This window comes from Cavia porcellus, unplaced genomic scaffold (assembly GCF_034190915.1).
Source record: "Cavia porcellus strain 051 isolate PalLab524CR breed Dunkin Hartley unplaced genomic scaffold, mCavPor4.1 scaffold_4, whole genome shotgun sequence".
NCBI classification, from domain to species: Eukaryota; Metazoa; Chordata; class Mammalia; order Rodentia; family Caviidae; genus Cavia; species Cavia porcellus.
This window is the reverse complement of record NW_026947487.1, coordinates 7,973,510-7,995,299: the sequence shown is the minus strand read 5'-3', so window position 1 is coordinate 7,995,299 and position 21,790 is coordinate 7,973,510. Positions and strand designations below refer to the sequence as shown.

General features: G+C 39.6%; 1 protein-coding gene across 10 annotated transcripts in view; it reads right to left on the bottom strand.

Annotated features, from left to right (window-relative positions):
• The window catches only part of Herc1 (HECT and RLD domain containing E3 ubiquitin protein ligase family member 1), a 224,833-nt gene that overhangs the window by 10,762 nt on the left and 192,281 nt on the right, over positions 1 to 21,790 (bottom strand). For all 10 annotated transcript variants that reach the window (XM_063246766.1, XM_063246775.1, XM_063246770.1 and 7 more), the window contains exons 57-70: positions 21,570 to 21,675; positions 19,740 to 19,886; positions 19,226 to 19,327; positions 17,611 to 17,784; positions 12,998 to 13,291; positions 11,807 to 11,872; positions 11,514 to 11,639; positions 10,477 to 10,615; positions 9,300 to 9,481; positions 8,453 to 8,608; positions 7,484 to 7,606; positions 5,898 to 6,000; positions 2,800 to 2,969; positions 1,429 to 1,567 (exon numbers count right to left, since the gene is read on the bottom strand). In XM_063246766.1, the coding sequence (XP_063102836.1) occupies positions 1,429 to 1,567; positions 2,800 to 2,969; positions 5,898 to 6,000; positions 7,484 to 7,606; positions 8,453 to 8,608; positions 9,300 to 9,481; positions 10,477 to 10,615; positions 11,514 to 11,639; positions 11,807 to 11,872; positions 12,998 to 13,291; positions 17,611 to 17,784; positions 19,226 to 19,327; positions 19,740 to 19,886; positions 21,570 to 21,675 (2,027 nt within the window). The remainder of the gene's footprint in view (positions 1 to 1,428; positions 1,568 to 2,799; positions 2,970 to 5,897; positions 6,001 to 7,483; positions 7,607 to 8,452; positions 8,609 to 9,299; positions 9,482 to 10,476; positions 10,616 to 11,513; positions 11,640 to 11,806; positions 11,873 to 12,997; positions 13,292 to 17,610; positions 17,785 to 19,225; positions 19,328 to 19,739; positions 19,887 to 21,569; positions 21,676 to 21,790) is intronic.

Sequence of the window (21,790 nt, the reverse complement as noted above, 5' to 3'; positions counted from 1 at the left end):
AGTGACAGTGAAATTCTGCTGGAAGCTGAAGGCCTGTATTGGAAACTGTAGAGCAGAGGCGGCACTGCTCATGCTGGGTTCTGTTAGCTAGGATCCACCTCCTGGCATTTGGAAGCTAGAAGCAGTCAGTCCTATCTTCTCTCTCTTACTGCTGCTAAAGCAAAACACCTCTATAGGAAGTTTTCCCCCAAGAACCTATGGCTAAGAGGTAGGGATGTGATGGTTACATCTTGACTGTCAACCTGAATGGCTTTAGAGATGTCGAGGAGATGAGGAACACACACTTCTAGGCATGTCTGGGTGGGTCCTGGGGACATGAGCAGGGCTACAACTGGACACTGGCTCCTTCCTCTCAGGCTGACCCCTTGCCATTCCCTGATGCCATGAGTTGAGCAGCTTTCCTCTGCCAGCTTTCCATCTGGGAGCCAGATGACCAGATGACCTAGGACTGAAACCTCTGAAACTGAACCAAAGTAAACTTTTTTTCCTCTACATTGTGGTGCCCCGTATTTCTTCCTGGCAATGGAAAGCTGACCAATACAAGGGAGGTTAGAAAAAGGGACGAGAATCTTGTTGCTTCTTGAGTTCTGTGTCTGAGACTCCACAGGACAGTATGAAGGGCTTGAGAGCCTGATAAGGAGCAGCCTAAACACAGAAAATTGCCTCAGAATGATAAATGCCACCAATAAGGTAGCGGCTACACTTGTGGACATGGAGAAGGGTTCAATCAGAGTGTCCACTGCTGGCTGTTTAGTGTACAACAATGCATATTCTTTAAGGTTTTTCAGTCATAATAAATTAAAGCAAGTAACAAAAAGCTAGGGATAGTTCTACCATACACTGGAGGGAAGTGGTAGCCAGTGGACTTACTAAACCAATGCTTCAAATGGTTCACTTGGTGGACAAAGCTGGCAAATGATCCCAGGGCTTTTAATCTTTTCTCCTGTCTTCTTTTGTTACTGAGTGGTGGGGGTTAGTAATTGAACTCAGGGTACTGAGCTGCACCTATAACTGTTTCTAAGACAGGTTGTTGCTAAGAAGCCTAGGCTGGCTGGAACTTGTGATCCTCCTGCCTCTGGCTTCTGAGTAGCTGGGATTGTACGTGTGGACTAGCATGTACTGTGTAAGAGCTTTTAATCTTTATTGCTAACAATGGGCCTTAAAAAGCTGTTTGTCTGAGAGATATACACACCTGCTACTCTAAAATCATTACTTTTTGCATGCTAAGTGATATAGTTTTTTTGCCTGGGACTGCAGAGCAGGATTGCTTCATCCCAAGTTGGCAGGAGAAATGCCTACTGGGGAGTATCTACAGTGTAGGGGAACAAGGCAAGATATTTCTGACAGAGGATGGGACTGGAAAGCAGACAGTGCAGTGGCACTGTGCTCAAAGAGCAGCTCCAGGAGCATGGACATTTGGCCCCTTACCCGGTGCTCTTGGTGGGACAGGTGGTGCTGTCCAGGCAGCACTGTGGCAACGGCCAGCCGAGATCTGCCGAATGTTCTTCCCTTGCAGAACTGTTACCAGAGTTGGTTCTCGAACATGATTGGTGTGGCCTAGGCCAAGCTGAAATAAGTGATGAATATACATATATGCAATTAGAGGAAGAGAAGAAGCCAAGATAATTCAATGTGCACTAAGCACCAGCATCAATAATAAATTCTGGTTTTCTTAGTCATAATGGTCCTCAGAGCTCAGACCGTCTACTGAAAACTAAGCTGTGATAAGGCCACTCCAAGTCCTACAGACTAGCCTTAACAAATATATCCTTGGATTCCAGCTTGGAAAGGGAATGAGTTCTTGGAAAGTTAGAACAACAGGATGATCTGTAGAGCTTTTACTTAAAATGTGTTGGCTTCTGTGTAACAATAAATGCATATAAAAACATGCATGGATTTCTAGATCTCTGTTCTTAGGCTCTGGCTGGGACCGCAGCATTTCACAGGCTAAGCAACTCAACATCAACAGGGAGGCTTGTGGGGAGTCCCAGCCAAGGAATTCCCCATAGTATCTTCAACATGACTCTCCTCTCCTTAAGGCAACCTGAAACCACAATGATGACAGCTATCTTGTCTGTTAATGTAGTGATGAGGAGGTCACAGGAGCCAAACCGAGACTATTATGGATAATCCTTTACCCAGAACTTCAGGGTCCCTGGCCTGCTGGGCAGCCAGACCCAGAGAGGATGCATAGAGGGAGGGGCGGTGTCTCTTCTGGTGGGGTAAAATCTATTGTTGCAGCGGGCGACTTGGACATCTCCCATCAAAGTCTCTTCCTTCTCCATATACAGATGAGGAGACTGAACATATTACCCTTGAGCCTTATTTTCTCAGAGACTCAGTTTACCCCTGTGAGTACCAGAGGTGACAAGATTTCCTCCACAAACACAAATATACTTTATACTCGGTCATATTGTAAGATATAAAGGTATTTTTTCATTCTTTCCTTTATCCTCAGGCTCTAATCTCATCTATTACTATAGTAATGATGATGTGACAATTGGGAGCAAATGCTTAGTGTGGTGCACTACATGCCAGACACCTGTCACATATAGGTGCAGACACATACCCACCCAGTTGATATCCTTAACCACTCTTCTATACTGCCAGGTCTTGTTTTTTCAACCATGGTATGATACTTCCTTGACTAATCAAGACACAGATGCATCACTGGATTCACAAAACAATCAGTCCTATGGTGGAGTGCTGTTCCTGGAACACTGTGGTAGGTATCAGGGATGTCCTAGCTTATCTCTTTCTTACAGGAGGAACACTGCCAGATTTTAGAATGAGGCTTACCTGCCCTTCTGAATTGCTCCCCCAGGCATACACATCTCCAGTTGATGCTAAAGCAAGTGTGTGCTCAGCTCCCACTGCTACATCCTCAATGACCACTCCAGCTAGGATGGGAATCTGCTGTGGCCGATTGTGGTTGCGGGCACGCCCCTCAGGAAGGCCGATCAAGCGATCTGAAAAAGCAGCCAAAGTGTTACGAAATGGCATACCACAGTACTTTATGTTTCCTACTCATTTAACTTCGTGGCAGAATCACGCTGACATAGTATATAACTCAGTGGGGAAAAGCTACTATCTAACAAGATACACCAGACTATAAATAAAGAGTTTAAAGTTGTTTCTTTAAAAAATATCAGATTCTAAAGGAAAAAGACAAAAAAAAAAGGGGGGGGGCTGGGGATTTAGCTCAGCGGCATAAGCGCCTGCCTTGCAAGCAGGCAGTTGTGAGTTCGATCACTGGTACCAATAAAAAGGAAAAAGACAAGACAAAAAAAAAAAAAAAAAAAGAAAAGAAAAGAAAATAAAATCAGATTCTTTCATAAAAATAAATCTAAAACTAGCACTTTATTTCAAGCTTTGAGGCTTCTTTATATTTGAAAGAATTAGCATAGTTCAAAAAAGTTCTGATATTTCTTGAGTTCTCAATAAAGATGCCACTCAATCTATCTTTTTCTGACATTTCTATCCAACTTTTCTCTTTAGTTTGCCAAACTTCTAGAAAGTGGTCGGCCCTGCTGCTTAATGCCTCTGGATGCATGTGTTGTGGCCACTATCCGCAGCTGGGTTTGCTTGTGCCCACTGCACTGAACATGTACCCTCAAAGTCAGGAGCGGGCTCCTAAATGCCTCCTGCATGCTGCTCCTCACAGCCCACAAGGGGTCCGTGGAACTTTCTGACAGCGTGGCCTGAGCTCCTGCTGTGACTCAGAGGCTCCATGCTACCCAACTCACCAGCGCCTTTCAAAGCCAACTTTCCCAAGGCTTCACCTGGCCTTTTCTCACATTCCCTAGAGTCCTACTTTCATTCTGTTCTCTACTATCTTCAGTGTTTTGATCCTATTAGCATGGGCTTTAACTACTACCATTATGAAACTAATGTGGCAAGCTCAAACCTCTACAGCCAATTGCTGGAGTTCCCAATCTAAATTCTCAATGGTCTGCTGGACATTTCTGTACATGTAGAGGTGCAGAAGGCTCCATCTGACATGACTAAAACTAAGCTCCTTAGTTAGAGATTTCCTTTCCCATAAACTAGCTGATTCCTCCATTAGTGCAGTCAAGGTTCTCCCAAGCTGACAAACTTCAGTCACATTTTCTTTCTCTTTCTCGTACCTGCCCTGCATACCCTTTGGTCACTATAATTTAAGAAGTTCCAACTGAAGAAAGTGAATTATCACTAAAGAGACTCCTGAGGATGCTTGGCTGTGAATACTCAGGACCTGAGTCCTAATATCCAGTGCTGAACATCTGCAGCCAAGGTTCCTGGACGGACAGGGAATGAGGCCGGCAGAGAGGAGCACCAGTGGCCAGGGCAGTATCTGTGGCAGAGGGGCAGAAAGTGGGAGGAAGCGACCCTGGTGAGAGCTCTTCTAGCATAGAGGCAAAGAGTTCATAAATAAAACACAAACCATATGGGAGATACTTCAAAGAATTAACAACTGGGATCTCATTTAAAAAGTTTCTGCACTTCCAAAGAAATCACCAACAGAGTGAAAATAAAACCCACAGAATGGGAAAAAAAAATTCTTCAGACAAAGGACTTATATCCAGAACATATAAAGAATTGAAAAACATCAGGCCCCTCCCCAGTTCAAAGACCCTCTCCAAAAATGGGCATCTGAGATGAACACACACTTCTCAGATGAAGAAATACAAATGGCAAACAAATACATGAAGAAATGTTCAACATCACTAGTCATTTGAGAGCTGCAATTTAAAACAACAATGAAATTCCATTTCATTCCAGAAAGAATGGCTATCATTAAGACATCAATGCTAACAAATGTTGGTGGGACTGTGGGGAAAAGGAATGCTTCTCTACTTTGGTGGGAGTGTAGACTGGTACAGCCACTAAAGAAATCAGTATGGGGATTCCTCAAAAAACTAGGATTGGAGGTTCCATTCAATCTAGCTGTTCCCCTTCTGGGTATTTTTCCAGAAAAACTGAAAATGCCACAGCAATATATGTGTACCCATGTTTACACCAGCACAATTTGTAACAGCTAAATCATGGAAACAACCCAAATGCCCATCAACTAAAAAGATGTGTGTTTTTTTTTTTTGTCTTTTTCCTTTTTATCAGTACCGGGGATCGAATCACGACTGCCTGCTTGCAAGGCAGGTGCTTATGCGCTGAGCTAAATCCTCAGCCCCAAAAGATGTGTTATTTTTATACAATGGAATTTTACTCAGTTATGAAGAAGGATAATCCTGAGGTTTTACAGTTAAATGGAGGCAACTCTAGACCATACTCATAAGTGAAATAAATCAAACTCATATTTGTAAATATCATCTCTCTGTTAAAAAAAGAAACTGAAAGAATAAAAGATCCAAAATGTACAACAGATACTATGATAAAGAAAGGGAAAGAAGGTGCTCAAAAGGAAACAACTAGGATAGGGGAAAGGAGAAAAGGAAGAAGGGGAAAGACACACACACATACACACAAGACAGATGACTATACTTCTAATCTCGTAGTTCATCAAAAAGAACAGTTTGTCCTTTGTTTAACTGATCATTTTTTCATGCCTAAATCTTGTAACCTGAACAACTACTTCTAAGATAACAATATATATTAACTAGTGTTAACGTCCTATTTTTTTGTTTCTTTGAAATTCTGTATCATTTCTATCCTTTTGGATAGAAAAAAAAAAAAACCTTTTCTATCATGAGGGATGATGCTAGCACAAGCAGCTTTAACATCCTTAAAGATCATGAAACAATAGTAGAAAGCAAAGTGCAAATAAGTTCGTGTGACCCAGAATAAAATTTACTTGATTCAGGGCACTTTTTTTTATATGGGGTAGGCAGATATTTCCATAATGCAATGCACGAGAAAAGCAATGTAAGCCAAAAAAAAAAAAAAAAAAAAAAAAATCTTACCTTGACCAAAGGTATACACATGACCATCCTTGGTCAAAGCAACAGAAAACTGAGTTCCACAAGCAACCTTTTTTATTCCAATTCCACAAAGGACATCAACTTTCTGCAAATGAAAGTGTAAAGTACACACTTGTTAAAGGATGAGAAGAAAAAAATCACTTTTGAATGTACAAAGACTATCTTCCCATAAAACACTAATTTTTATCTGCCCCCTCCATCCAATCCACACTCCTAAATGTCCTCTCCTGTTGCTCTGTGAACTGGCTGACTATGGGGAGAGAAGGTGCAGGGGTTAACACCCAAGCTGGGTGGAGGGAAAGCATTCCATTGACCAACAGAGACTGAAGAGAATCCCAGGTCTCTTCCAAGAACACTGTGAGACTGGGAAGCCAGGGATGGCTCCTTAATAGTCTGATGATTTCAGCCCTCAGAAGTGACAACAGTTGTTTTCTATGTTCCCAAGCAAGGGCTTTTCTCCTCCTTTGCATCCTTGGTTGAATGTTCAGCTGTGTGGCTATCAAGATGTCATGGACTATGTATGGTGGTAAATATGAAGTTAAATGTAAATTAAATACTTGTAAGTCACACTGCTTATTAAATAAATGTGTCCAGATAGCCCAAATAAGAGCACTGTACAGAAGCTGAGCAGTGGTAGATGTCTGTAATCCCACTACTCTGGGAGGCTCAGGCAGGAGGATAGCAAATTTGAGCCCGGCTTGGATAACTTAATAACCAACAAAATTCTGTCTACAAATAAAAAACAAAAGGGCTGGGGATGTGGCTTCAGTGTGAAGGCCCTAAGTTTACTCTCCAGTGTCACCTCTCTCAAAACAAAACAAAAAAGAAGACTCCAAAAATGTGTGCAGGAGGTATTCTTCAGAGACAAGAAACCTAAAGTGTGACTAATAGCTTCTAAAGTATTTGTTTATACTCCAGTTTTCTTTATACTATTTTTGTTTGTTTTGTTTTTAAAAGTTGTATACCCTTCAGCAGCACAGCACCTCCAGGACAAGCACAAAGTCCTGAGTTCAATCCCAGTACCAAACAAAAAGGAAAAAAGTTGTATACCCACATCATTCAGTGGTAATAAGCTGAAATAGAAGCTGCGAGCAGAGGGCTACAAAAATTGTCCATGATTCCCTCCACAAGACATGCTGCAGATATGTTTATTTCTTCTATAATGGGATGTAGACCTACAGTGTTTGGCCTGTCTGTGGAGACAGAGGCTTATCTTTGCAGAATTTTAACCTCCAGTTTAGCTTTGATAATGTATTTAAAATCAAGATCTAGAAAGTTGCACATTCAAGAAAAAGCAATAGAAAACTGAAACTTCATTATGAAATACCAAAAATGTTATAAGGCAAATTATTCCCTACTAGAAAGAGGCAATGAAGCCGGGTGTGGTGGTTCATGTCTGTAATCCCAACACTCGGGAGGCTGAGGTAGGAGGATCAATGTGAGTTCGAGACCAGCCTGGGCTACAAAGTGAGCTCAAGGCCAGCCTGAACTGCATAGCAAGATCCTATCTCAAAAAGACAAAAAAAAAAAAAAAAAAAAGAAAACCTAGATTAAAGGCAGAAACTGACCTGCGGGGAAGACTTCGCAGTGGAATTTCCTAAGCCTAGCTTTCCATAGTCTCCATCTCCAAAAGCCCACACCATGGAGCCATCTGTTGATACTGCCAAAGTGTGGTTTAACCCACAGGCCACCTAGGAAAACCACAGGGAGTTCAGTAAGCAAACACAAGGCCCAAAACACACAATCCAGTTTCTGAGATCTCTCCTCCACGCCACTGAAAAACATCAACATGTATCCAAAGATTCCCATTGGCTTCAAAATCTATTTTAAATATTAAACAAAATGGGTAATTAGATATCTACTATCCACAAATAACTTTTCTTTTTTTTTGTCTTTTTTGTTTTTATCGGTACCAGGGATCGAACTCACGACTGCCTGCTTGCAAGGCAGGCGCCTATGCTGCTGAGCTAAATCCCCAGCCCCCACAAATAACTTTTCAAAGAGAAATCTTTTAAATATTTGTGGCTAATTAAGAATTAAGGAGTATTAAAGATGGGGAAAGTACATTCACTGAAAAAATACTCATATCAGATAGTATCTTAGGAATGATACAGGGAAAGATGAGCATATCGGATTCCATTGTTAAGAAACACTCTGTCATTACAGCTGGGAAAACTACTGCTTCAGAGAGGTAGCTTCTAATAAGGCTGCATTCAGCTAGAGGTACCCAGACAGGAACCACAAAAATCTGTACTGCTTAAAGGTTTTACATCAAGCTGTATTAGTATTTTATGGAGGATATTTTAAAAATATTCACATTCTGAAGTCAGTGCATCATTTGTCACATAAAACAAACTGACCTAAATTGTGTATTTCACATTGTGAAAAAGCTGCATAGACATACCAGTTAGAACAAACAAAATGTACACAGATAACACAACTGGTGATCCTGGTCTATCTAAAGAAGAACATCTAACTGCATGCAGGACAGATAACTATGATCAGGTAGTAGACCATCATATTGACTTATTTCATGCCTGTCCAATCTGATATCCTTCCAGTGCAGTCACTCTCTCTGGAAGTTTTCTGTTAGAGGTGTTTCCAAGACCCAGGCGTCCATAGTCACCATTTCCAAAGGTAAAAAGTTTGCCATCTGAAGTTACCACTGCTGAGTGCTTAAAGCCACAAGACATCTAGGATAGTAGCAGAGAGGAAAAGGTTTTTAAGAAGAGGAAATACTAAGAAATCAATCAATCAATTGGTTGCCTTTGGTTATTAATATAGCAATAAACTTAATTGACAAATCAGATCTTTAAGATCACTATATTCTATCTGCCTAAGTGGTTTTCTGGAGCCCTGAAGTCTGATCTATCTCATTAGCCTCAGGAAAACCAAGCAAGCAGACACTGAACAACTGTTGCTTTTCTTCTGATGGATACATGGGGTTGATCTAGATGAAAGGAAATAATGAATGGGAAAATTCTTTGTGAGCTCTAGAGTGCTATACAATTTTCCATTATTATTTTATATTAGATCACCAATTATCAGAAAATGAGTACAGACTCAGCTTTTGTAACAAAAACAGTATGTTGAAAAAGAAGCCTTCTCTTTGCCTTTCTAATTCTTTGATGTTTCCTCTAAGAGTAGAAGCACTCCACCTTTGGCCAACCAGCTGACTCAAGAAAAAGGAGTTCATTCTAACACCAAAACCTTCTCAAACATCTGACAAGCTCAAGAATAAATCTGCACAACCAAAAACAATGGATCTTTTATAATGCTTGTGTAATGTACTGTTATTATTTTTTCATGCTGCCTAAATTTAAGAATGCTACTCAACAACTAGTATATTTCACATCCAAAGGCAAATTTTAGGTCCTGTCTGACCTGCACCACTTCTTCTCCTTGTAAGGCCTCAATCTGTCGAGGTCGCCGCTGCCTGTCGCTGTTCCCATGGCCAAGTTTACCATAGTCGCCATCTCCCCAGCTAAAGACTTCTCCACTTTCTGTCAGGGCCATTGAGTGCCCATCAGAACCACAAGAAGTCACTAGCTGGGTCACCACAAAGCCTGGAACAGAGCAAAGACCCAATAAGTTTACATAGACTGGCTTTACGTAGACTGTCTCACTGATTTTCACACAAAACACAGGAGATGGATCCCAACATCTCTAGTTTCACAACTGTGGAAAGTGAATCACAAAAAGGTCTGGCAGCTTGTGCACAGATAAGGGACCAGAGGAACACATAGGAATCTAGCTCATGTTCCCATCTCCACTGTTGTGCCATTATATCCAGACCACCAGGGAAATAACTTAGCTTCTCAGAAATCTGTTCTGACCTCACTGTCACTGGTAAACGTTTACTAAAATTTCTTCTATGCTCTCGATATGGGCTTAGACATCAGTGAAAGTTCATATAGGGATCAGGTCAGGGGCTCCTCCAGTGCTTCCTCCGGAACTGTTCTTTCTCCAGGTCACTCAGAACTGTGCCAGAGATGCCCTTGAAAGCTTTTAGCACATGTGCATATCTCATATAAACTAATTTTTATTTTTAAGGAAACATATGCATGGTAGCTACTGCTAATAGGAGCCTAATTATATTTCATGACTAAAGAATTCCACCTGGCAAGCGCAAGGTCATGTGTTTGATTCCTGGTACACCCCTCCCAAATAAATAAAATAAAATGACTTTAAATAATTTGTTTACAATCTTAAATGGATCTCAAAGATATTTACATATCACTGAATTCTAGCATTGCTGTTATAAATAACTTACAAAATAATATACCTTAAAATAGTGTAAATTAAGACTACACAAGCCTACATGAGAATTTAAATGTCAATGAATAGCCTATGACTTTATCTGCCAAAGGCATGGGAAGAATTCCAGGAGGAGCAAACATTCCTTTTTTCTTTCTTTCTTTTGGTACTGGGGATTGGACTCATGACCTTGCACTTGCCAGGCAGGCACTTACACCACTAAGCTAAATCTCCAACCCAGAACAAGCATTCCTATGACTAAGTCATAGTTTCCGACCATTTTTAAAATTAAGGACAAGTTTACCTTGTAAGGCTGAAATAACTGTCAATACATGAAGGTCATCTGAATTTCCTTGTCCTAATCTGCCGTAACTTCCTTCCCCACAAGCCAACACTGTGCCATTAGCCTGGATGACAAAGGTACAATTCTGACCACAAATGACCTAGGATAGAAATACATAATTAAAAATATTATCATTCATTATCTAGCTTTACCACATGAACATCTGAATGGACTCCATATATATCAAGGATACCTAATTTTAATTAAAGGGGAAAGATAGATCAAAGTATGGTTTCTCCTATAATCCTTGACTATATAGAACTTGACTTAACCAAGAAGATGTGTGAGGCCCACGTGACTAAGTTAGAATCATGGTATCTACAGGACTTTCAGTCAGTGGTGCAGAGCTAAACTAGTAGCATACTGGGTAAGAAAGAGGAAGGATGATGGGGAACTACTAGAAACTGGGCTAGAAAGAGGCAGAAACTGAAGGCAAGGAAAAGCACAATGTCTACTCTGGGACAGCTGAGGCACAGAACAACAAAAGAGGAAGCAGTGGCCTCTAGAAAGGTCTGGAAATATACTGTCATGATTACTGAAGGATGCTGTCAGTAGGCTCCAGCAAGCTCATGGTCCCAAAAAGAGAATCACCTATTAGGAATATCTCAGTTTTTATAAAAACATATTACATAGGCCTAAGGCATCACGATGTGAATTCATTACACTTGAAAGCAAGGAAAACTTAGAAACTTGTTATCTTAAGTCTGATAAAGAATTTGGCAGGCTTTTATCTGAAGGTTATATACCATGACTTTCTCTCTCTCTCTCTCTGTTTTTTTTTTTTTTTTTTTTGGCAGTACTGGGGATTGAACTCGGCCTTGTGCATGCCTGGCAAGCACTCTGCCACTGAACTACATCCCCAGCCCTACCATGACTTTCTTTAGTGATTCCTCACAACAGACTACAAAATGGACAAGCTTCTTCCCATAGTGAATTACCAACAGCAAAGGAATAGAACTGTATGTTTCCAAGATTCCATGTTTTCTTCTGGGACATACCTGCTGGGCCTGTGAGAATGAGGGAGCTGCAGCAGGTACCATTACATTTCTTCCAGCTTCTGCCAGCTGTCCATGCCGCCCAGCACCCCAAAGGTAGACATCACATTTACCTCCCAAGTGCCAGTCCTAGGAAACCACAATCACCTAAAAATTAGACTCATCCTTTGTTCAAAAAAGCATATACAGAGTACTGTGTGCTGTCTTCTGTGTTAGACACCAGGATGCAAATGCACACGTACTTAGAATTAAAAGTGACTGAGAACTACACCATATCATCAACCATATGGACTGACCTCAGGTCTGGAAGTCGCCCAAGACATGATTTGTTCATCCATGCCATTGATCCATTTGCTGTTATCCTGCAAGACAGAGCACACGTCAGAATCAAGACTGCTAAGCAACAATCTGTGTATCTGTTCTCAACTAAAAACAAAGTCTTCTAACAAAAAATTCTTCTTTCTAAAGTACAACATGGTAATATTAAGACAAGAGAAGTTTATTTCATTTATTATTACTTTTTTTGAGTCAGAGTCATACCGTGTTGCCTAGGTGGGCCTCAGACTCTTAGGCTCAAGAGATTATTCTGCCTCATTCTCCTGAGTAGATAGAACTGTAGGCACATACCACCATAGCTGACAAGAGCAGTTTTTTTTTTTTTAAAAGAACAGTTTTATAATCATTTCAAGCTTGATTTTATGCATTGCTAATATTTATTTTTTAGATTTTTTTTGTTATCACTGTCAACTATAGGCGTGATGATTTACAACTAACCATTTGTGTTTCTTAAGCACCATACAAGAGCTACTGTCCCCGTCAGCTCCCTGTGTAGCTAAGGGAAGGTCTCTTAATCATTTTAGGTATCTGTTTCTACAGATACAAAATGACATATTTGGGTCAAATAGATTTAGGACATTTTGTAAAATATTCTATATTGTCCATATAGTATTTAGACTTCAATTTCTATTATATTTGTTCAATTTATATTCGTTTCATATTGTATTTATACTTTTACATTCCAATGTGTGTATCTTAACTAATTAAAGGAGCTGTTAGATCAGATCAAGTGCTGACGTGTATTCATCTACATAAGCATTTCACCTACATCACAGTTTCCATAGCTAGATAGTCTCAAATACAATTAAAAAGACATGGCAACTTCACTGCTCTTTCATGTTCTTATTTGACCCTAAGGGAACAATTAAAATTCCAATAAATTAAAATATTTATGTGGCACAAACCTCACAATATGTCCAGGAAAAGAAGCTAAAATATATACAGATAAGAATGTGTCACTGAGAACCAGCAGGTTTACAAGAGCACCAGCACACTAACACAATAAATCTCTGTCACCAGAGGCCCACCATCACATAACTTCAGTTTATCTGTGCCCATGCCTATGGCTCTTCAAGCTAGAAAAAAGTTACTAAGCCGAGCCTCCACGATGCAACCTCAGTGACAGTAACAGGAGCTGGTGGTACACTTACCATTAGGAGCACAAGTTCATCCTCTGGAACAGGCTCCAGATCTGGAACGGTGAAAGACTCTGGAAACTGGGCACCATTGGTCAGGGCTTCAGCAGCCTTGATGGTGGTAGAGAAACACCCTAACCAGGCCCACTCATTTGGATTCCAGGAGGCAGGATCAGGGAGGCAGTTCTGGTGGTGTGGGGGCACTGGAGGGCTGCATAGCAGCTGATCCAGGTGAAGGCCCACAGCAAGAGAAGCCAGACACTGCATATAGGGGCTGTGAACGAGCTGGTCACCACAAACCACATGAGGCTGAAATGCAAAGATGCTATGTTAGGAGCCTGTGCCAAACATTCTAAATTTAGACTTCCGGGAGAACATGGCAGACAGATAGCAGCAGCTACGGAAGCTGTCTGAGAATACCAGCTTGGAATCCACGAATGGTGCAGAGTGGGTAGTCCTAAGCAAGGGGAGATATACCCTGCCGACCCAGGAATGAACTAAGCTGAGAGAAACCAACTAGAAATGCAATCCTGGTGCTTTAACGGGAACAGATGAAATGTAAGCGTGGAAGCTGGAACCCGCGCCTCTGGAAGCCACGATTTGAATTTCCTGCTGCCGCTGCTGCGTCTGAATCAGCACAGCAGGGAGAGAGAAGCGTGAAAGCCCTGAGAGCGGGAATCGGTGGACAGAGTTGAGAGCAGGATGTGCGGAGGGGCCCTGCATCGACCTGCGGTGAGTGGTGGGAGTGGGGACTCTTCCATGGACTAGGAGGCTCCAACGGGACATTCTGGGACCCAGCAGACTAGCCGGAACAGGATGCTGCAGTGACTTTAGTCACATATTCCCCTCTCAAGCGGGATTGGTGGGGACAGCTTGGCCTGGTAACGCTGTGGACTAAGATTCAGTAGGCTAGCCCAAACCAGGTCCCAGCGCCTAGCATTGCACCCTAGCAGTGAAGCCTTTGGTAGGTTGACTGACCTGGAGGGGTGGGCCCAGCAGAGGCTGCCCAGGTCTATGTCTCCCTAGTACACTGCAGTGGGTGGGGACACCTAGCCGGCAGATTCAAATAAACTGTAACCAACAAAGAAAAAAACAACAACAAAAAAAACCTGTGCTTCCTATTTACACTTGTATGCAAGAAACAAAAATATGGGAAGAGGGAGCAACAAGAAAGGGTCTGCGGCCCCCAATCCTAAGAACACTGATCCAGAAAAGGTAAATACAAAGGAGAATGAGGACACAAAACATGCGATATCAGGCCTGGCACCAATAGACATAAAGTGATATCTCTGGAGCCTCATAGATGACTTCAAAAGTAAAGTATTTAATGAAATAAAGCAAGATATAAGTAGAATAGTTAGAGAAGTACTAAGCACTGCCCAAGAAAAAACAGATGGTGGAATGGAAGGACAGAAAAAAAGGGGAGAATTGTTTGATGGAGAAAATAGAGAAAATATAGAATATGTGAAGCAGGTTCAGAGAGACTACCAGGAAACTAAAAACTCTATTGAAAGTTGGCTAACAGCTTGAAAGAAACTAAGGATAGATTATCTGAACTGGAGGACAGATTTGTAAGGTGGGAGCATGACATGAAAAACTTAAAAATAACAAAGAAACAAACAGCAATAATACAAAGGCTAGAAGATGATAAGAGGATCTATAACTTAAGAACATAAAAGAAGAGGTAGGGACACAAACAAATGAACTACAAAAGCTATTCACAGAAATAATCCAGGAGAATTTCCCTAATTTAGCAAAAGGTAAAGATACTCAGATGTATGAGGCATACAGGACCCCAGCCACCTACAACCCAAACAGAGCTACACCCAGGCATATAATAATCAAAATTCCAGAAATCCAATATAAGAACAGAATATTAAAAGCTGTCAGAGACAAGAAACAGATCATTTACAAGGGAACACCCATCAGAATTACAGCAGACTTCCCGGCACAAACCATCAAATCACGAAGATCATGGGGGGAAATAATTCAAGCTTTGAAAGATAATAACCTCCAGCCAAGATTGATATCAACTATCCCTAGAAATTGATGGGAAAACAAGGTGCTTCCAGGATAAAGAGGAACTAGGGGAATATGCAACCACTAATTCAACTCTACAGAGAATACTGCAGGATATTCTAAAAAAGGAAAATACCAAGATCCCAGAAACAGTGGCAGAGAGGCCACAATGAATGGAGCAGAAAGCGAAATGAAGAAGACAAACTGACAACAAATGCCAGAAAAAGATCTCAACAAAAATGAGGCAGAGAAGATTGGATTGTAGGAACAGCTATTTTGGAGAAAACAAGACATCATAATAGCTAGTGCTGATTTAATATCATCTTGTTTTGAAGTCCCATCAAGCTTTTATTCTTCTGTCTCCATTGGTCTTAACAGGTTGTATCTTACTTATTATATGTGATAATATAAACAAAACCTTTTATAGGCAAGGAGATTATACAGAAGCCATTGTTCATTTTCTGTTAGTTGATTCTAAATGCCCTGTAATACTGTCATTCCCTTGAATGGTTTTACATTGCTTTGATACACTGTTTGATGCTACAGTATACGAAGTTATACCCAAAGATTTCAAAGAATGAGACACTATGGTAACTACTTTTATATTGGGATTATTTGTGGTTAAACACTATTTTGCTTAAATGGTTATGTTTTGACCTGTGTTGTTTTGTTGTTATGCCCCCTTTTATCTAAATCTCCATTTATTATTTACTTTTATATTTTTATCCTTCTAATTAAGAGAAAAACAAATTAAAAATAGCAGGATATATTATACTAACCCACTTTGATTTCCTATTAACTTGATTTGAAACCCTGCATTGCTCTCACCATCTTGTTTTGACTGATTTTCCTCTATTCTGTTTTGCTGCATAGTACCAAGTTCGAAAATATAGACGACAACTGTGAAGATAATAAGATTCATTATGATGCCCATTCTGGTTGACTACTGTCTTCTTTTGAAGACCTGTAATGTCTCCAATGTTTTGGTTTTGTTCTTTACTATTTTGTTCAATTTTATTATAACTGATGATATAGGCAATTCTTTTTAAGATAGCAAGAGGCATCATGGTAACCATTGTTGATCACCTTGTATTATGTTTTTACTTTATATATTAAGTCCATCCTTTTGATGTGACTGAGTCTATGCTGTTATGTCACATTTGGTTTTACTCTCTTCAAAAAAAAAGTAATAAGAACTGTGGGAATAATAAAACCCAAAATGTGTAATTGTCATTATATAAAAGAGAGGAAAAGAAAGTACTCTAAATGGTATAACTGAATATATATTTAAGTGTATAAGATAGATAACCATATTACTGAGTTTTGTTGGATCATTGAACAGAACTGTTTGCAGTCTCACTATTTGAATGTCCACTTTATATGCTTTAATTTTGTAACTTGAACAAATATTTCTAAGATGACAATATGTAATCTATTAACGAGTGATTTCCTGTTTATTTTTTTCTGAAATTCTGTATAACTTGTACCCTTTGCTTTTTTTTCTCCTTACATAAAATTAAAACAAAAAAATTCTAAATTTACTTACTCTCAAAAAAAAAAAAAAAAAAAAACCAAACCCAACTAATTAATTTACTCTATTCTGAAAGCTTATAATCATATTTTGTTTACTATTTTTAAGCTTTTTCTTTTAAAATAATTTTACAGTTACAGAATTATGCACATAGTATAGAGAATTTCTATATATTATACTTCACTCAACTTCCTCTAATGTTAACATCTTACAGAACTTTATTTGATTTCCCCACTAAGACTCCTTTTTTACTTCAGGATCCAATCTGGATATCACTATGTGTATAATAGATTTTCAACAGATTTTTTCCCAGTTAAACTAGAGATCTGTCTCCTCTCACATTTCTTCTTTTACCAAGAGAATACTGGTAGCCATCAAAGGAAACTGGCACTCCCATACCCTGGCAGAACAACTCTGAGAGAGACTGAGGGGTCCAGAAAGGACAAATTGGTCAAATACCACAGGGAAATTCACTCTGTGTGGTAACAGTTGACTATATTAAGATTGCTTGGCAAAGAAGGAAACAAAACCCAAAGAGTTCTCCCTGGGACACACCATGATACTGAGAGCTAGGAGACAGGCTACCTAGGATCACTGCCTGGACAACAGGGCCTGATTCAACAGTTCTTCATTCTAGTATTCAATGACCCTTCTCAGGTCTGCCCTAGCTGTTTTACTAAACTTTCCACAAAGAATCACCTGCTAAACAGAAGGAGATACACTCTGACATCCACAACCATTTCTAAGCAGCCCCCTAACAATGCACGGCTACACAAACACAGACACATGGGTCAGAAAAACATTATCACATACTAAGGCACAAATGTTTTAAGAAGTTTTTGAGTGAAAAAAATTTTCTGAAAAACAATGATATAAATATTTTAAATTTAAGGATTATGATTTTATTTTACATTGAAAAACTACTGATTAACTATTTTAGGCACAACTGATTTCATTTGATTCTGCCCAAATAACTGCATTTATTTTTCTCAGATTTCACACTCTAAGGGGATAAATTCAAAGCCATAATTCACATTCTAAAGTACCATGCACCAGGAGACCTCTAGGCCCATCTTACCTTTTCATATGCATATTGCTCCTGAAGCATCATGGGCAACCGCTCCAGAAATGCTCTCATGCAGGGGGCCATGTTCAATCCCAGCACACCCTGTTGTTTCAGGGCTGTTCTACAGGTTGCTAGCACATGATTGGCAGCAGCCCATTCTGCTGTACAATTCACGACCAAAACATCCTGGTTGAAAACAAATCATGCCATATGATGAATGTTTAAAGAAGAGAATGCTATCATTATTCAATCTGAGAAATTTCTTTCAGTAACTGTATTAAACGTCTTTGAGTTTTTAACATTTCACATCCCAAAAGGCTGTACTTTTAATGTGGATAGAACTTCAAACTACTTTAAATTTTGTGTAAGTAAAATGAGTGAAAAAGAAATGATAGTAAAATGTGTGAACTACCTTGATTAAGCTGATTCTCTTTAAGGAAACAGTGTCAAATACTTGCAGGATTTTGCAGGACTTAAAAGGACAAAGTATAGTATATTTCAAAAGTCTCACATGAACACAGGGACACTAGATGATGAAGTTATCTGTCTACTAAGGGGAACGTATCTCCAGAAGCAGCAGAACTGTTGTACTGTGGCTCTATGTTTTATTTACTCAGGCTTTATACAAAATACTCTTAATAGTAAAGACAACATATAAGCCCGGGGATTTCGCTCAGTGGAATAAACGCCTGTTTGGCAAGCAGGTCGCGAGTTCAATCCTTGGTACCAAAAAATAAAAAATAAAAAGTAAAAAAAAAAAAAAAAAAAAAAAAAAAAAGAAGAAGAAAGAAAGAAAGAAGACATTATTTGAAATATTCCTAGAAGTGGGTAATTTTTGTAATTTACTTCTAGTCAGACTACATTTCAAAGTGATAGTTTATTTTAACTTTACTTAGCCACATAAAACGCAAACCTAATTTTTAAGAGAATGAGCACCAATCCTATGGGGGATAATATACCACAGAAATATTTGGCGGCAGGTGGCCAGTATTTCATTAGAATCTTAAATTTGAGAGCCCAGATACATTTTGCAAAAGTGAGTTAAGATTTTGAGATACTTTCTTTTCAGAGAAAATTCTCTTGAGTCAACTTCATGCAGTGGTGGCAAAACTATGGCACATGTGCTGCTGCTTGTATCTTTGAAACTCCAAAAGGTTCACCACCATTTGTTTAGTGCTATGTCAAAAATGATGGCAGGGGGGAAAAAGACAAAAAGAAAAAAATGATAACAGAAAGTCAAAATTTCTATCTTCTGCAGGAAATGAAATCACTCAATAATTAGGTGCTTTTGACAAGGCATTATGGTACACATGTATATAATCTCAATACTTGGGAGGCTGAGGCAGGAGGATCATCATGAGCTCATGATCAGCCTGGACTACACAGTGAAACCCTGTCTCAAACATCCACAACAAAAATTAAGCACTCTCATCACAGCCCAGGGAGCAGTACAGAAAGTAATAGACAGTGAATCAAGATTCCTAGATTCTAATTCTTTCTACCACAAAGTAGCTGCATCATCTTGAGTAAGTAACAATCCCTTCGGTATCAGGTTTCTCCCCGAAGAACTAAGTTGCTCAAACTACGATTCCTGATAACCTCTGACTTGACATAACTCTAGTATTACCTTTGATCTGTTTGAGCAAGCAGCTACTCCCACTTCTGGAATCCATACTGTAGTCTGAATAGCTCCAGAGCCTATCACAACAGTTTGCAAGACAGAACCATCCTAAAATAAAATATACTTATCAATACATATCACTTAACCTTAGGCATCATTGAGATTTAAAATCTATACATTAAAAAAAAATTTGCTAAAATCTGTACTTTAGCTAAATTCAACGAGGTCCAATTGCTTACTCACTATCCAATTCTCTAGGGTCTAGCTGACTTTAAAAATACTTATCCATAAAAAGAAATTAACATATTCTTGGCATTGGTTAATTTTATTTTGGTCTTTTTCATTTTTATCGGTACCAGGGATAGAACTCACGACTGCCTGCTTGCAAGGCAGGCGCTTATGCCGCTGAGCTAAATCCCCAGCCCCAGCATTGGTTAATTTTTATCATATACAAAAATCTTCCTTAACATATCATATGTAAAAATCCTCTTTACCATAAAAATAAAATCTATGCTCTTACCCTTAAAGACCAAATGTTCATGAGTCCACCGAGACCACCAGACACCAGGGCCAACCCATCAGAACTAAATGTGACGGTCCGCACAGGAGTGATGTGTCCCCGCAGCTGATAAACACACCTGGCTCCTGTGGATTTCCTATATCCATCCTGCAATTCATTATTTTCACAATATATTAAAATTTAAACAATTAATAGGTCAGACAATTCATTTTTTGGAAATTGTATATTTCAGTAGAGAACTGAGGTTTGGGAGAGAGATACTTCTCACAAGGACTAGTTAGCCTTACTGAATAAAAAATGAACTATGAGCCTACATCTCATTTGCTGAAGCTTAGTTTTATCTTTTTGGATATGCTTTTAACTAGTTTTCTATCCTTTTACTGTATTTCAAAGTTCCAAGTATCTTGTAGAGACAAAAATTCTTTTGCTGGAGGTAATGCTGGGAATGGAACCTAGGGCCTTGTACATGTCAGGCAATGCTCGGCCACTCAGCTGCATCCCTAGCCACTTATGAATGTTATTTTAAAGCAGGGTCTCACTAAGTTATCCAGGTTTGGCCCCCAGCTTGTGATCCTCCAGTTTTGGCCACTTGAGTAGCTGAGATTATAGGGGTGGGGGGGATGGGGATGTACCACTGTGCAGCTCTGACTTCTGCTTTTAAACCACTTAATTTTAGCGTTCTGTAATTTTCATTTTTATCCCCCAACACTTGTGAATTCACATGGTAATTCTACATGGATAGGTTCTTCTTTTTGTTGGCTGATGGGTCTGTCACACAGACAGTGTTTCATCAACATGTTTGCTCTGTGGGTTTTAAAAGTATAAAATAAGATCATTCCACAGGCCTTTTGATAGGACAAAGTGCAAACTGGGTTTACCTTTACTGCTCACGTTTTCATTTCTGTGATAGTTCCCTCCCATCAGAGCACTGGCTGCTCCTTCCCTCCTTTTCCACTTTCCTTGCTGTCCCCTTCCCTCTCTCTCTCCATCTTCCTTGCTGCCCTTCACCTCCCTCTCCCCTCTAGTCATGAAAGAGATAATAACGATGTACGCATCAGAGACACAGAGGGGCTTCATGCATGGGTAACTATGTCACAGTCAAAATGGAAAACGACTGCTAGTCAAGGAAGACAATTTGATAGCCATTCAGTGTTTTAAAGAATTTCAAGTCAGATGCCAATGTTTAATATTGAGAGGTTTTATTTAAAACACTGGGTGTGGGGCTTCTATTAAAAAGGTAGACATACTGTTAAACATAGGCTGCCAATCCTGGAGAGCAACAGTCAGCTCGGTGGCAGCTGTGCTTTTTATATGAAGCCAAGTGCACTTCTTGCTTCTTAGGTGGTGTTGTTTTTGGACTTTTCCACCTTTACCTTCTAAAATCCAGCATCATGAACTTTACATTACTTATCTAGCTGGCTCTGTAAGGAACTGTAAGTTCTTACAGACATCGGACTCCCGTGGTGTGTCTACTTACCTACACCAAAGACAAGACTGGTCTGTTTAGCATCTATTCTGTTCACTGCCATCAAAATGATCACTATGAATTAAATAACCGTAACAAACAATTTACAGTGTCTCTGACTTACAGAAAAATCAAGCATGACAGTGATTTACATTTCCCTAGTAGATCTTGCCCCCTGGGGTATGGCAGTGAGTATCTTACTGAAAGAGAATTACTTCTGATAACATATACAATTTATGGTTTCAGATAAACATCTTCAAAAACACCAGAACAGGGCTGGAGTAATAGCTCAGTGTTACTGCATCTGCCCGGCAAGTGCGAGGCTGTGAGCTTGATCTCTGGTACTAAAAATATGAGAATATTACCTGGCAGTTTGAATCCTGGTCCCACCACCCTTCAGAACTAGTCACACTGGTCTGTGTGGTATCTTGTGGGATATGCCAAACACACACTAAACCATTCTGACAGCCACTTTAAATAAAAAAAAAAAAAAAATCACATAAGGAGATAATATAACAAGATACACATTGGAAGTACTCATTTCTCTGAGGTTATCTTATCATTTCACATTATATGAATAGTAATT